Here is a 16,610-nt window from a genome sequence, read left to right as displayed (position 1 = left end):
TATTGGTGTTAGTTAATAAAACAAAAAACTCACAGATCAAAGTATATAATTCTTGCAGCTGATTGCAACAAATAGGATTGGTTTTCTTTAATCATACATACATACATACATGCATACATGGATACATACATAGCCTAATATATCACAAATCAGGAACTCTAGTGTATCTTAATATGTTGGTACTTGATTGCATTTCTTATAGTCATCAAGAATTGAGGAAAATAAAGAAAAAAGTTGATTTTACACATTCCTATATACTTTTCTCAAATCAGGAACTCCAATATATCCTAATATGCTTATATTTGAGTGCTTTTCTTATAGTCAAGAACAACTGGGGGAAAATTATAACTAAAATGTACAAGATATAATTCTACGCTGCTCAAAAAAAATAAAGGGAACACAAAAATAAGACATCCTAGATCTGAATGAATGAAATATTCTTATTAAATACTTTGTTCATTACACAGTTGAATGTGCTGACAACAAAATCACACAAAAATTATCAATGGAAATCAAATTCAGCAACCCATGGAGGTCTGGATTTGGAGTTACACTCAAAATTAAAGTGGAAAAAAACACTACAGGCTGATCCAACTTTGATGTAATGTCCTTAAAACAAGTCAAAATGAGGCTCAGTAGTGTGTGTGGCCTCCACGTGCCTGTATGAACTCCCTACAACGCCTGGGCATGCTCGTGATGAGGTGGCGGATGGTCTCCTGAGGGATCTCCTCCCACACCTGGACTAAAGCATCCCCCAACTCCTGGACAGTCTGTGATGCAATGTGGTGTTGGTGGATGGAGCAAGACATGATGTCCCAGATGTGCTCAATTGGATTCAGGTCTGGGGAACGGGCGGGCCAGTCCATAGAATCAATGCCTTCGTCTTGCAGGAACTGCTGACACACTCCAGCCATATGAGGTCTAGCATTAGGAGGAACCCAGGGCCAACCGCACCAGCATATGTTCTCACAAGTGGTCTGAGGATTTCATCTCGGTACCTAATGGCAGTCAGGCTACCTCTGGCGAGCACATGGAGGGCTGTGTGGCCACCTAAAGAAATGCCACCCCACCCCACCCCCCACTGCCAAACCGGTCATGCTGGAGGATGTTGCAGGCAGCAGAATGTTCTCCACGGCGTCTCCAGGCCCTGTCACATCTGTCACATGTGCTCAGTGTGAACCTGCTTTCATCTGTGAAGAGCACAGGGTGCCAGTGGTGAATTTGCCAATCTTGGTGTTCTCTGGCAAATGCCAAACGTCCTGCACGGTGTTGGGCTGTAAGCACAACTCCCACCTGTGGACATCGGGCCCTCATACCACCCTCATGGAGTCTGTTTCTGACTGTTTGAACAGCCACATGCACATTTGGGGCCTGCTGGAGGTCATTTTGCAGGGCTCTGGCAGTGCTCCTCCTGTCCCTCCTTGCACAAAGGAGGAGGTAGCAGTCCTGATGCTGGGTTGTTGCCTTCCTGCAGCCTCCTCCATGTCTCCTGATGTACTGGCCTATCTCCTGGTAGCACCTCCATGCTCTGGACACTACGCTGACAGACACAGCAAACCTGCTTGCCATAGCTCGCATTAATGTGCCATCCTGGATGAGCTGCACTACCTGAGCCACTTATGTGGGTTGTAGACTCCGTCTCATGCTATCACTGGAGTAAAAACACCGCCAGCATTCAAAAGTTACCAAACCATCAGCCAGAAAGCACAGGAACTGAGAAATGGTCTGTGGTTACCATTTGCAGAACCACTCCTTTATTGGGGATGTCTTGCTAACTGCCTATGCTTTCCACCTGTTGTCTATTCCATTTGCACAATAGCATGTGAAATTGATTGTCAATCAGTGTTGTTACCTAAATGGACAGTTTGATTTCACAGAAGTGTGATTGACTTGGAGTTACATTGTGTTGTTTAAGTGTTCCCTTTATTTTTTTGAGCAGTGTATAATATTTCCATATTACATGCATAGGTGTGCATAAAAGTTCCATAATTTAATTTCACATGATGATATAAAATAAATGAAACAAATATTAAACCCTTTAATCTTTTCTGTTCTCTATGTTAGAAGGTTAAGTACTAGAGAAGAATAGTTGCCTTCATAGTCTTGTTTTTCCATTTCTAATATGCATTTGCCTGATTTCATGGAAACTGGAAGTTGAATTAGGTGATCCAATGTAATACATGTGTTCTTGCACCTGGTACTTTAAAAAGGCCCATATTGTAAACAGATGATATGGATACCAAGGAATTCCTTGAAATATCAATCAATGTAGCTTAAAGCAAGATTAAAGAAAGTTACTGAATGAGCCATTTTTGTCTCTTTGGAGTAAGAGCTTTTGACTCACAGTAAGAGCTTTTGACTTTTCCAAGAATCACAAGAGAGCATGGTAATAATAATGTGACATCATTATGGAAGATAGGATCAAATCAAATTTGTCACCCCTCCCCCCCACTTTTTTTAAAAAAATATATTTTTAGTTTGAGGGAATGTTGTGAGCATGTAAATAGAGGTTAGTTTGATCTTTTATTACCCCCTTTCCCAACTAGAAAAATCAATCCAACTTTGGAGGGCTAGATTTTTTTACAGAGTGCTGCACAGGTAATCCTCAGCTTACAACAGTTCATTTTTAGTGACTATACAAAGTGACAGCATTGAAAAATGTGAGTTATGACTATTTTTCACACTACAGATCATTGTAGCATCCCCATGGCCATGCGATCACAATTCAAGATGCTTGGCAACTGACTCATATTTATGACCTGGGGTCATGTGATCCCCCTTTTGTGACCTTCTGACAAGCAAATTTAATGGAGAAGCCAGATTCACTTAACAACCAGGTTATTAATTCCTGCAATGATTCATTTAACTGTGGCATGAAAGGTTGTAAAAAGGGGCAAAATTCACTTAACCAGCAAAAGAAATGTTGGGTTGAATTGTGGTCGCAAGTCGAGGACTACCTATAACAAATTGCTGAGGCCCAAATGGTAGATGGCTGAAGTCTCAAATCTTCTCTCCCCAAAGCCTGTTTGGTGCTTCTGCCTACTACTTTGAGGCAGCAGCTTGGTAGTTTCTGCTGCTACCAAGTGTCTTCTAGGGACCATCTTACTTACTATCTATACTCTAACTCTCAAGTGTATGAGAGTGAAGGTTTTCAAACTGGGCAACCCTTCTGACAATTAGAAGACCAAATTGGGAAAAAAAGTAAACTAATTTCAACAGTGCCAGAACATTGCAAGTGGAGTGCTTACTTCCACCACTTTGGAAGATAAAACAGAAATCAAGCTTTATTAAAAGAAAATATGAAAGTTTTCTAACTGCAAATATCAAAATGTAACGCATCCAATGTGAAAAAGATGAATTGCAGATTGTAGAGAATCAGGGAGAATCAGCCTTGAAGGAAACAAGCAAGTTGTTATATAGACAAAGAAAACAGAAATGTTTCTTAAGTCCTGGGAAGCAAGATAATGTTCAGAAGAGTCGCTGACAGGGTTCTGAAATTCAATTCAATTCAATTCAAACTATCTATCTATCTATCTATCTATCTATCTATCTATCTATCTATCTATCTATCTATCATCTATCTATCTATCTATTTTCCCCATGGAGTCTCTTTCCTGATCTGATCTACCTAAAAGAGTAGTTTCTTTCAAGCCTTACTGGATGTTACCTCTCCTTCTTATATCCCAATGAATCATGGAGGATATTGCCTAGGTTAAAACATTAGTTCTCCACACACATCTACCTAGGCCGTAGTCAAAACACCAGCTAAAAATTTTGTTAGAAAAGAAAAATGTAAAAAAAATCCACAAGGTGGCACCAATGTGCTACAAATGATGCATTCTCTGCCAAATCTCTGAACAGGGATACTTGGCAGGATATTATTATTAAATTATTACTACAGATTACAAGAAGTTTCTAAATAAAAATTCTACCCTCATAAATACATCTTGAGATTTGACTGTGGATGGACATTAAGTACCCAATCCCACAATTTGTACAGAGAAATAAAAGCCATTAGATTGAGCTCAACACACCAAAGTAACATCAAAAACTAAACAAATTCCTACTATATGTATTTATCTATTTTCAAAGAAACAGAAGCTTCCTGAAGCCAATGCTCTTTTGCTTCAATTACCTACATTTTCCAGTTTCTTGGAGATTTCAATATATTAATCGCAGACTTTTTGGGTGACAGAAAATCCTGCTCTTTACCCAAACTGTCCCCACTTTTATTTCTGTGGAGCTCTATCCTTTGTACCAAGACCATTTCCACCCCCCCCAAATTTTAGCACAGGAGAGGCTAGGGTAATCTGTCTCTGTGACATGACCAAAGACCATTTTTCATTCACGGCAATATGTACTGTGCATCTCAGAATGCAGTCTGACATCAGGTCTATGCAAAGCTTACGGCACTCATTTTGTCTGTTATATTCACAATTCCCTCAAAAGGTGTTCAACGATTATAGCCCCACCAACTCTGGGAGGGAACTCCCTAGAATAATATCTGGAAGGTTAGGTACTCAAAATAGAATCCTACTTTACTAAAGATCCTGTGCTAAATTGAGCACAAAACAAAAAATGAAGATAAGTGCAGATTGTAAAAAAAGGTTTTCCAAAACTAGGGGCATAGTTATTCAAAGCCACTTCTTATTCAGTAAAGATATGAAAAAGAAGCAGCTGAAATTCAACATGTTGGCTAATATGAAATCTCAGGATCTGGGTCTCCATAAATGTGTAAGAACAGCTCCATAAATTTGAAAGAACAGCTTTGTAATTTAGGAGTGCTCTTTATGAACCAAAAGAAGTATTTGTTGAATATGTAAATTTTGGTTATAAGTAGAGAAGTATCAATGGTACCATGGGGATTAATATTTCTAAGAAAGTGAGAATCAAGATTTGGAAATTGAAAGTCTACTTACCAATCTCATCAAATTAAAGCAGTTACTGCTTTAATACACTGAAACAATACTGTTTTGACAGGTTGGATTTTCTCCTGTCCATCAAAAGGTAAGCTGAGTAATGAAAATTTGAAGACTTCAATATGAAGTGTTTCAAATTTCTTTGTAAATTTGTTTTGGCAAAAGAGAACTAAATGTTGCAAGAACCATCTCTAAAGTTTTGATAGGTCTGGTTTGAAGAGAACATGAACGATTTGAGTTCCATAAAGTCTTAAATATCAGCAATGTGGGCTCTTTGGATTATTGAAATATTTTAAATTGCTTTAGATTGGCATGCAGTTGCACATGTGCACATGTACACTTGATACTGAAGAATGTTGGTATTATTTATATTTTCATTTCCTTTGTTAATAATTTGTAGGACAGTATATTTTGAAACGTATTAGAAATAATTAAAAAATACTTTTACCCCAACACAGATGTTCCTGTCCCTTTGTTCTGTAACAAGACATTATACATGTATATGCAGAAACATCTGGAACTGAAAGTGATGGAAATGCATGGACATGTATTCATATGTCTAGGACTGTCTTTTCATCTTTTGTATGTATTAAACAGAGTGAAATACCACTCTTCTTCACCTACTCATACTACTCTGTACCAGAAACTTGTACAGAAACTCTATGACTCCCTCTATCAAGCATATGAAGCCTTAGCTTTGAGGGAAATTTTAAGACACTAACAGATTTTTGAATATGCTCTAGTCATTGAGTGGAGAAAAAAATATTTTTCATTGGGGTTTACTGAGTGAATTTATAATATTTAAAGTATAAATATGTAACCAAAGTGCCCCTTTAATTTATTCAAATATTACTGATATGCATTTAATACTACATACAGATTTCAGAATAGTTGGATTTTTTTTTTTTTACAGAATTAAATCAATGAATCTAACAAATTCCTCCTCAGAAAAACACCTTGTTCACCCCAGATAATATGGTTAATAATAACACTGAACAAAGGAAAATCAAGAGAAAACACAGTCCCAATAATGTAAAGGAAAAAATGAGAATAATCTGGAAAATAATTTGGAAAATACATCTACTCCTGCAGATGTATTTATTGAGAGTTTGGCCAGCCAACCAATATTTGCAGAATGATTTTTAAACTAATTAAATTAGTGTTAACCTAACCTCTCTTAAACAGGAAAACCAACTCAAACAAACAAAAAAGGAAAGCATACTAATTATAGTTTTTCCCTTCAACCCAGAATTCACATGGGTATTCTAGAAACCTCACTGAAATTCTAAATGCTTTGAATCACTCACTTTACATATATATGGTTTGGCTCAGTATGCAAAAGCTTAGCCAAACAATCTGTAAATTTCCTGAAATTGTTGAAAAAAGCTAACAAGACAAAACAAAATTATTCAGCTGGCAAGGGTTTTTCCAATTGAAATGCACTATTTCATACATTAAAATTACACATACATGCCGTTTGCATATTCTCATTAAAAAATAAAACACCCAATGCAATAGACATTTTCAAAAAGGGTTCTTTTCATTAAGCTTCTGAGAAATATAGTAGCTTAGATGAGAGAACAAGATTGCATGCTTCTGATTTTAAAATGGATACATTGTTTAGTGTACCTCCTAAAAACTTTATCTGTATATGACATGAACCTATTTCTTATGTTTATTTTTTATGATTAAGAGTTCAAAAATACATAAGTTTAATACAGAGATGTAATAATTTCAGGGGGGGAAAAACCCAGTTCAAAACATGACTGTTTCTTCAGAATCATTTGAAATAATGTGTCTGATACCATACTAACAAGGAGAAGATTATGAATCCAGTAAATGGCTATGCTGGCAGTAAAAAACAAAAACACCCCCCCCCCCCTGGTTTGTTTATTCATTAGTAACCGAAAACAGGGCAAAGAATACTCCCTTGTTCAACTAGAAACCACATCATCAGCTCGCAGTGGTATCAGGAAAAGAAAGTTTAACATGAAACTAATTTCTTAATTGGTTGTCTAGCATTACAAGAAAGTACAACACAGAAGCAAGGAAGTACAACAAGCACATATACCCTCAGGACTAATGAACATCTGGAGTACATTAGCAAAGCTGATTCCCCCCCTCCAAGTTGTCCAGAAGATAGCGCTTCAGGACTATATATATTTAAAGCAAATATGGAAAAGAAAGAGTGGCTGCACAAATTGGTCCTAAAACATCTCTTACTCAAAAGAAGTAAAAGTGGAGTATTTTTTAAAGCACTGAATATAGATGGAATGTTTGCGTTTTTTTCCCCTAATTCGTAAGGGATTATTGGGATGAACCATACAAGATGTTCTAGACATAAACAAAAGGAAAACCTTGGCAATTATAATATATGCAAAATGTATGATATTCTCTCTGGGTGGAATATTCCTACCTTGCTATGTTTACATAAAAATGTATTCATGATACCTTAATGTAATCGAGCACAGATGTAAAATTAAGAATGTATGTCTACAAACAATGCACTAATCAGGACGATTTTAAGAAATGTGAATAAAAACCTTGATATGATTTATTTTAACACTTTGTTATATTACTTACAAGGACATTTATTGAGATTGCAATTTTCAACCAATGTAGCAGTATTAGTTATGCAAAGTCATAGCTGCATTGGAAAAATAAACATATAACATCTCTGAACGTAACATGCAGACTGAATTCAATAGGTTCTTATTTTAATAGGTGCAAATAAAAAATTGCTATTAACATTGCCACTATCTCCAAAATAATAGTTTGACTGTATTTACTAAGTATGTGACCATGTACATGTTTATTAAAAATAGTTTTACCATGTGCTTCTAGTGTTAAAAGGATTGTACAATCATTTCCCCCCAGAACGTTTTAGCTTGCATTTATTTTTCCTTAAAATTAAGCAGTCTTATCAAGTATTAAAATGAGATAGTTGAAAGTGGTTGAAGAGAGCTGATGAATAAGGTTTAATATTAAGAGATACTATCTGCCATTCATTAAAAGTAGTTATTACATTTTGTTTCCATTATGTGATAGTCTGGTTTGAATATCTTCATTTAAATGAGGAAAATCCCATCAGATAAAAAGAAAATACCACTGCAATATTAGATAACGTATTGTTAGGTAATGGAGCTCTATAATTTTTATGGAAAATTTATAAATGGAGAACAAATTTTCATTCTAATAAAATTAAATTGTCTATTAAAATTATAGGAAAAATTACTATATTTACTCTTTGTGCACTATATCCTGAGCATTCACAAAGGGTACAACACAAAGAAAAAAAAATCTGATCTGTAGCTGCTGGATTCTCTAAAGGGTAGTAGACTTCCTCACTGCCTTTAAACACCTTTGAACATTTTTTTTCTTGTGCACAGCAGGCCCTCGTCCCATGCTGCAGCCTGACCACCCATTGTTGCTTGTTGACCAAACAGGCAGTGTCTAAAGTCTACATCAACAATAGTAGGATAGGATTCCTTTCAAATGGAAGACTTTCAATTTTCTGGAGCAAGAATTAAGGAGGTTCCATTAAAATTAATCTGAAGCGATAATACATTTTAAAATGCTGGTTTATTCCGTACCCTATATATATTTATTTATATCATTTAATATATCCTTATAACCCTGTATCATTAAAATCTAAAGAACAATGATAGATATTAAAAATGCACACTAAAAAGGCTACTTAGTCTCATTATGCTGTTTGCTGCTATTACTATGGATTATTTCTATTAAAAAAAAACTTTTAACATAGATTTAAAATACAAATTACATCTTAGCCAGGAGGCCAAGAAGCGATTTTATATTTTAACTGTTTTTTTTTAATTCTATAATTTTTAATTGCATATTTACAGAGTGTTATTTGTTCTGGTCTCTGGTCTAGGACTGTAAAAAAATTGATTGATTTGAAATACAAATTACATTTTTATACTGAACAAACTGTATTGATTCAGATTAAGTTACATCACTGAAAATACTCCCACACAAGAATGAAATGAATCTTAATTTAAGCCATTTTTGTGTTAATTATAACTAAATTTGTATCAATCCAATGACTTAAAAGTATCTGTAGTAATAAAGGAGGTTTTTTTTAAAAAAAACCATGAGATTTTCATGAAAAGAGGAAATAAAGCCTATTCTTAATATTTTTGTTGCTTCTCAATTGCTTCTCTTAATGCTTTAAGTGAATAATACAGTGGCAAACAAACCCTCCTATTTATTATTTAGATCTCATTGGGAGTCTTTGAATTGCACGGGGAAAATGACAGTTCCGAGGTGAAAGAAGCCAATTCTTTGGTTTTGCTTCTCAAAGATGGTGGAGAGGATAGGAAACACAATACTCTTCCCCAACCTGCCCCGCTCCAAATGGGTTGGGACCAAACGATACAGCTGGATTAGAAAATAAGTGTCAAGCCTGAATTTGGTTAGATAGTGGATTGGTTTATATCTGGGTTATTCATATGAATTCAGTTTGACACATTTGGGAGCTGAAAGGGAGGAGAGCTGAAGTGGGTGGAGTTCCAGCCAAAACAACATAGCTGGACAATGAGTCAGCCACGTTCCAATGGCTGCCTGGCCAGAGGAAGGAGGAGCAAAGTCGCCAGGCAATTGTTTTACATTCCGGTTGGACAATGTGACATATTGTTTTGGAAAATTGGAAAATCTTAGTTATAGTGATGTGGAAAGCCAGGAAGCCTTCAGTACTGGCTTTCCACTAGTTAGTGTCAAGATGGTGTATCTTAATAAACTTGTTCTTTGAGGAATTGAAATGCCTTGGAGTTCGTTTTATGATGGTTGCATTACTTGGAACCTGATATTAAGCCAGTACTCCCTAAACTTTGTTCCAATCGGAACCACCTTCTGGGGTCCTGAGCCCCGGCCATTCCCTGGGAGTTGGAAGACTCAGGGAAGAGGGAGCAATGGAGGACAATAATATCTAGTTACTCAGTGCATTAATTTTCTGCTCCTGTTTCCAATCTGCAAGAGATGAGAAAATATTCTGAATCCAACTGCAATTACTGCTAGGTGCATTTATGAAAGTTGTAGTGAGTGTATGGTTTCAGGTTTGTTTGATGCCAGTGGATAAGCAAACTTAACCAGTTTTGAAATGGAGCCATTTATCAATCACATTTAACATGTGAAGTTATATACAGCATCTCCTTCTGAATGCTTGCATGAATATTTGCATGAACTACATAGTATTTGAAACTGGATTAATTTAAATAGGATTTAGGAATGTATTTCTTCACAGATTTCTTGACAAAATTCTTAGTTAAGATATATAGGAGTTTCCCTAGCTTTCCCTTTATTATTCATTTAACATCCATATTACATAGATTTATACTAATGCAGTCATGACTAGTTTCATATTGTTTTAAAAATGAAATCAAAAGAAATAAATTATCATCTCAAGAATCTTTAAAATTATGCTAAATTGATGAAGACTTACTAGGTTTGCCAATCATTTCAATAATTAACAATGTATTGTTTGATACCATGCCAAGGCTTATCATTAGGTATTACAAAAATATTCTTATATTTTTATTATTAGGAATGGGAGATAGGGATTAAACATAAAATACCCCACAGCTGTAAAAGTGCATCCTCCATATGCCCACTATACAAAAACAATAGAACCAGTTGCTAAGATAATAAATTTTAAAAGCTTTTTTGACACAGACCATATTGGTCTACCTGATCAAATAAAAATATACCATACATTGCAAGGTGAATATAAATGTTGCATAAGACAAGAAAAAGTCATACTATATTCTGATTATTTTGTCCTTAGGTATAACTGTTAGTAATTTAATATAAAGCTTTTTTTAACTAGAAGAACTGAAAAATCTGCCTTCCTTTTAAAAAAGAAGTATGCAATAAAAAGTATGCAACACACTGTAAAGGAATTGTGATTTTCCTTCATAATTAATAATAGGATTAATTCACATTTTCTTAACAAATAAACTCATCAACTGTTTATCTAAATTGTACAGCCCTTCTATCCACATGTTTATAATAATATACAAATCAGGAGAAGCTAGCCTGAAGACTTTTTTCTATTACTAGTACAAAAATGAAAACAACAAAAAATACAGACCTAGAAGCCATGTCATATTATAATTCTTCCCAAACTGGAAGAAGTAGTTTTATCACATTACTCAGCATGGAAAATTCTGACTGACAGCACTCTTGTGGTTATTGTAATTCAGTTTGTTTTAGAGTTAACATAATACTGGTATGTAAATTCATTCCAAGAAAGAAATTATGTATACCACCAGTGGATGGTTTCATAAATCCATTACGCTAGAATCAAGTCACATGATGGCTTAATGTAGTGTAAAGCCATCCTCTTTAATATAATTGTTGATATGTTGTTTTCACATTTGTTGTTTTCACCCACAAAAAATCTCATGTACCTGTGAACTCAATTCTTTCCCCTCCCTTTGTATTTTAGAGTTCTGGTGTAGGTTGAAAAAGCTGCAGTTTTTCAACTTATTTAATACCTCATTATTCCATTTCTGGTAAATATTTAAGGCCGCTAAAAAAATAAAGAACAAAAAACAAACATAATAATCATAAATAAAACAATCTAATAAAAACTAACAATAAATTGAGCCTTTTTTTAAATCTATTAAAAATCTGGCAAAAGAAATGCATTTTGATAGATTTTCTGAACACTGAAACCAAGGGTTCAAACACAACTGCAGGGGGAGTGTGTTCCTTAGCTTGAAAACAATGAAAAAAAACCCCTCTTTCTTGTACACCAGGGGTGGGTGGTGGGTGGGGAAAGACCCAAATAAAACATGCTTATCAAGATACGGAATAAAAACAGATTCGGCTTTCATTCTACACAATTGTTTACAGTTTCATTTTAGACACTTAGGTAAAGCCTATTTCAATAAAGATACATTTTTCATTAAAGAACTCTTATCATCAAGATGATAAACTTCATGTACCCTGCAATAAGTCAAATTCATTTTCTTCCAACAGTATTTAGGAACTGAAGCCTGAGGATGAACACCAAAGAAGCAAGTGATGCACACAATCTGCTCGTCTTTTTCAGCAAAAGGAAGAGAAAGTTAAGAGAAACAGCTGTGGAAAACGTCTCAGCCTGCTTCTCATACAGAGAGATCCAATTCCTTTCTTCTAGTAGTAAACCTAACTTGAATGATCTTAATTTTATAAATAATTAAGGTTGCAAGACGTACCGGTTTGAAACATAAAAAATTGTAAAGTTCAGTTCAAATGCAAACCATGATTAAAAATGTTACAGTTAAAAAAAAATATTTACACTGAATGAAGAGAAATGTTGCAGTGTTAAGAGACTTCCCTACGCAGAAATAGAATTACCTTTTTGTTCTTTAATGTAGCTCTCTTTACAGTTGTGCATAAGCTGCAGAATCCATTTATGTTGTGCACCAATGCATTGCCAAGCTGGGTCTCCCTCTGCATGGAGGTCCGAAAGGTATCTATAAAATTGTAATTTTGAAGAAAGAAGGTTTGGAATGCAACGTTTGGCAGGCTTTTCCTCAATGTGTTTCCTTGCTCCCACTAAATTCAGTTGAGCTTACTTCTCGGAAAATCAGTATAAAATTGTTTTTAGAAACACTATTCTAAATATTAAGTATGGGATGAGATTTCATTTATTATTTGTTAACACTATTTTATGTTAATCCCCATTAAATAGAAGCCTCTGGTTAATCTAAATAAGCAGGGATAAAAAAAGGTTCTCAGGGGCAGAATTTTCCAGGACTTGGGAGAGCACCAGGAAATTCCAAGGTTGTAGATTAGACTAGGAAGTTGAAAGAAAAGACTTGAAAAGAATAATTGAAAACCACTGCATGAAACTGCATGGATGTTCCCGTGAAGTCACCAGAATCCAAGACTAGTTTGAGAAATACTTAAACTTATATTGTAGAAAGAGAATTGTATTAGTCTATTATAGCCAAAAATAAACAAAAAACTGGTAGCATGTTTGTTTTCCCATAAAATTTGCTAGCTGAACGTTGTTTCTTAATCAGAGTCCCATTGCAGATTCACAAAACGTTATTCATAGGAGATATTTATGTGGGTAAAAAATATGGTCTGAGACAACAGAACTTGGGAACAAGGATAAGTGAATAATAGAAAGTATAAAAATTGTATAATTAATAGCAATCATTCAAAAAATAGTGCTTGACAGGAAAAGTTAATTTTCACTATGATAACTACCAAAGGTATTTAGTCATTTTGAACTTACTGCTATGAATTCCAAAATGTTTATGCAACATAAACGATTATTTTGTATGAACATTGTTTGCAGTTTCTGTGCTGAATTGCCCTCAACTTCACATTACAAAATACCATGCAATCTATCAGTTTAGGTCAACCTTTAAGGAACTGAGTTTGTAGCCTATAAAACCTTAAGCCTGAATAAATCTGCTGACTTTTAAACAACTACAAGGTCCTTTACAGCTTTTGCTGCAACAGATTAAAAGTGACTATTATTTGGAAATTACTAATATGAGCACTTATTTAAATATGCTTCCAGCACTTTATCTGGGGTGTCATCTTCTAATTATACATAAGCTGATACATAACAACAGTGAAAAATCTATGAATATTTATTCAAAGCTTGGCCCCATTTTGGGTCCATGAGTCATTTTGGAAACTGTTCTATTTAGCTCCTCTATATTACAAATAAGGTACAAGCAGTCCTCAAGATATCATCACAATTGAGCCCAAAATTTCCATTGCTAAGCAAGACAGTTGTTAAATGGGTTTTGCCCCATTTTGCGACCTTTCTTCCCACAACTTTAAGTGGATCATTGCAGTTGTGAAATTAATAACATGGCGGTTGAGTGAATGTGACTTCCCCATTGGCTTTTGCTAGGTAGGTCATACAAAGAGATCACATGATCCCAGGACACTATAATCATCAAAAATACATGCCAGCTACCAAGTGTCCCAATTTTGATCACATGATCAGGGAGATGCTACAATAGTTGTAAGTGTGAAAAACAGTCATAAGTCATTTTTTTAAATGTTGTTGTAACTTCGAACAGTCATTCAACAAATGGTTGTAAGTCAAGAACTGCTTGTATATAGGCAGTTGGAACTGATCAGAATACTTGGCAGATGCTTTCATAATTTGCTACCCAAATAACCTGGATTTAAACATTCAAACATTTTAATTTTCTTATGTAGTACAAATATGCTTCCCTCTTTATTTACTTTATTTTGCTAAACTGCACTATTTTAAACTCTGGCTTCTTAATATGAATTTGCATGCATAATCTGCTTCTATTTCATTATTTTCATACATTTGGGGCAGGGATGGATAAAAAGAGGAAACAGTTTTTTTTTAATGGACAAGACTTATGATTAGGTTTTACTGAGATTACTCCTAAGTTATTAGGAACTTCGTTTTTTTTCCTCCTTTCACCTCTGATACCCCTTTAGAAGGACAGCCAAAAATCTGAAATTGTTTCTTCACAAAGTGTGTCATAATTCTTAATGTATGAATATTTTATCTAATTGCATTCAGAAATAAGTTTCCACATTTAGAGCTGCACAGAGTTAGGAAAACATAATTGAAATGGGAGTTGTGCGACCTTCATTACCCGGTGTTTGTCAGGGTCACATTTAAAAAATAGCACCCAAAAAGCAGGCAGCGCCTTTTATAGCTACGAAAACACAGCCCATCATTTCATGAACTTGTTTTTTTTTTAAAGTTAAATAAGATATATCTTTTCTTTGTGACATGGAAACTGTTTCAACGTAATTATATTGGCAAGTATACCAGTATGCTGTTTTCCAAGAGTAAAGTAGTTTTCACATCCTTATCCTAGTGCAGTTATTAGATTTATATCCTGCCTTTCTTCCATGGAATGGAAGCTGATGCAGATGGAGCTCTGGCGTATGCTTCCACCCAGGCGCTAATCAGACCCAGACCTGCTATGTTTATCATGGGGCTCTTAATATTGCATGCGGTGTTTACGATTGTTAATCAGAGGAGCTAGTGGGACCCAAACTAATGACAACCCATATTACCAGTGCATAGTAATGTTTTAACATAGGAGGGGCTCATGTGATATATCCTGGTAACATATCAAGGCAATATTAATCATTTAAGCCTCAGTAAGTCACCTCATTCTATGTGGTTTGAAAGCTTTGGCATTATTTAATATAGTTAAGTCAGTCCATGTTCATTCAACATTGGCACGTATTCAAGATTTTGTCTTTGCAATAGAAAGCTAAAAAGTCAACACAAACTGATGTATTTAACCCTTTAAAGATAGAAATAGAGGCACAGTTATAACATATGCCATTCGTTACATGGCACAGAATAGCAGTTGAGTCTATTGCCTGCTCTGCCTTAGCACCGCTTCGTTTCTATGTTTTATAAAGATGGAGAAGGCCCCAACCCACTTTTAAGCTCTTGGAGCAGCTCCAGTTTATCAACAGAACAATTATTCATTATCCATTTTTGAAAGATGACATGGGAGAAAAAATTACACATAGTACCCCCATTCAGATGGTTACTTGAGCAAACTGTACCGTGTTTCTCATATAATAAGGCTGGGTCTTATTTTTTTTTGAGCCCCGAAAAAATGGCTAGGCCGTCTTTTCGGGGGTGACTTAATTCCCTCCCCCTTGCATCTTCGGGTGGGCGGCGATGGCTTGGATGTTGATCTTGGCGTTGGTGGGGCACTTCATATCGGGGTCAACGCAGGCAGCATCATATCCAGATGTGCCACAAAAGTACTTCCTAATGGCAAACCCCACCATTCCCCCCCATTTCGCATGTTTTAATATAGGCCTTAATTTGGGAGGGAGGGGCTTAATTTCATTTCATGCCTATAAAACATGCTGGGACTTCCTATTGGGGGAGTCCGTATTGTTGGAGAACCAGGGTATTCTTCATTGGAAAAACAAGCATACATTTCCAAATCTGAATGTTAGGTGATCTTTCACCAAGAACTGTTGGGTACAGACAGTTTTGCACACAGTCATATATGAGATCACTAAATGTGATGATAGAATTCATGAGTGTTGTTGCTCATCAATTACTACTGAGTCTGAAGCAAGTAAATTCCTTAAAATAGTTACGAATTACAAGAGATGGCACTGTTTGCCTCATCCTCACTGCATTATATACAGCCACAGACAATGAGAGGCCAATATATGAATCTTCAAATGATCCTGTGTTCCTTAATAAAGAAGCTTTTGCAGTTCCACATGATTGGTATTATCAATAAATATGCCATTACCCACTAATCTTTTTAAAGTTGCTTTTCATTAAATAATTCATTACTCAATAGTTCCTTCAAATCCTGATTTAATTGAACAGTAATCTCTGCCCGTGTTAAATCATACCTCTTATGGAAGCAAATTGCCAGTTTAGACTGATGCTGATTTTGCATTCTTGATAAGGTAGCATTTTTCTAAGCAATGCATAACATCTAAATGAGGCTCTTTGAACAAGATTTAGAACACAAAAACAAAAACTTTAAGCAGATGCTATTGGGAAATTATCCACAAGTCATGAAGCCATCTCTAACCACTCCCTCCCCCTTTTCTATTATATAAACTAATAACCACGACTGATGTTGGAAAAATAAAACATACAAACTGTTTCACTGGTTGCATGAATTCTGTCAATTCTTTTCTCTGGTTCACTCAAAGTTGTTGTTATTT

At 35.3% G+C, this 16,610-nt stretch overlaps 1 protein-coding gene across 3 annotated transcripts in view; it reads right to left on the bottom strand.

Moving 5' to 3' along the window:
* EXOC2 (exocyst complex component 2) overlaps nucleotides 1-16,610 on the bottom strand; it is a 78,306-nt gene that overhangs the window by 32,344 nt on the left and 29,352 nt on the right. For all 3 annotated transcript variants that reach the window (XM_026715034.2, XM_026715035.2, XM_087930775.1), the window contains exon 11: nucleotides 12,282-12,400. In XM_026715034.2, coding sequence (XP_026570819.1) covers nucleotides 12,282-12,400 — 119 coding nt within the window. The remainder of the gene's footprint in view (nucleotides 1-12,281; nucleotides 12,401-16,610) is intronic.

The sequence above is a fragment of the Pseudonaja textilis genome, chromosome 3 (genome assembly GCF_049901715.1).
Source record: "Pseudonaja textilis isolate UNSWEBS1 chromosome 3, rPseTex1.2, whole genome shotgun sequence".
NCBI classification, from domain to species: Eukaryota; Metazoa; Chordata; class Lepidosauria; order Squamata; family Elapidae; genus Pseudonaja; species Pseudonaja textilis.
The sequence above is the reverse complement of the archived record's forward strand: the minus strand, read 5'-3'. Positions and strand labels throughout refer to the sequence as shown.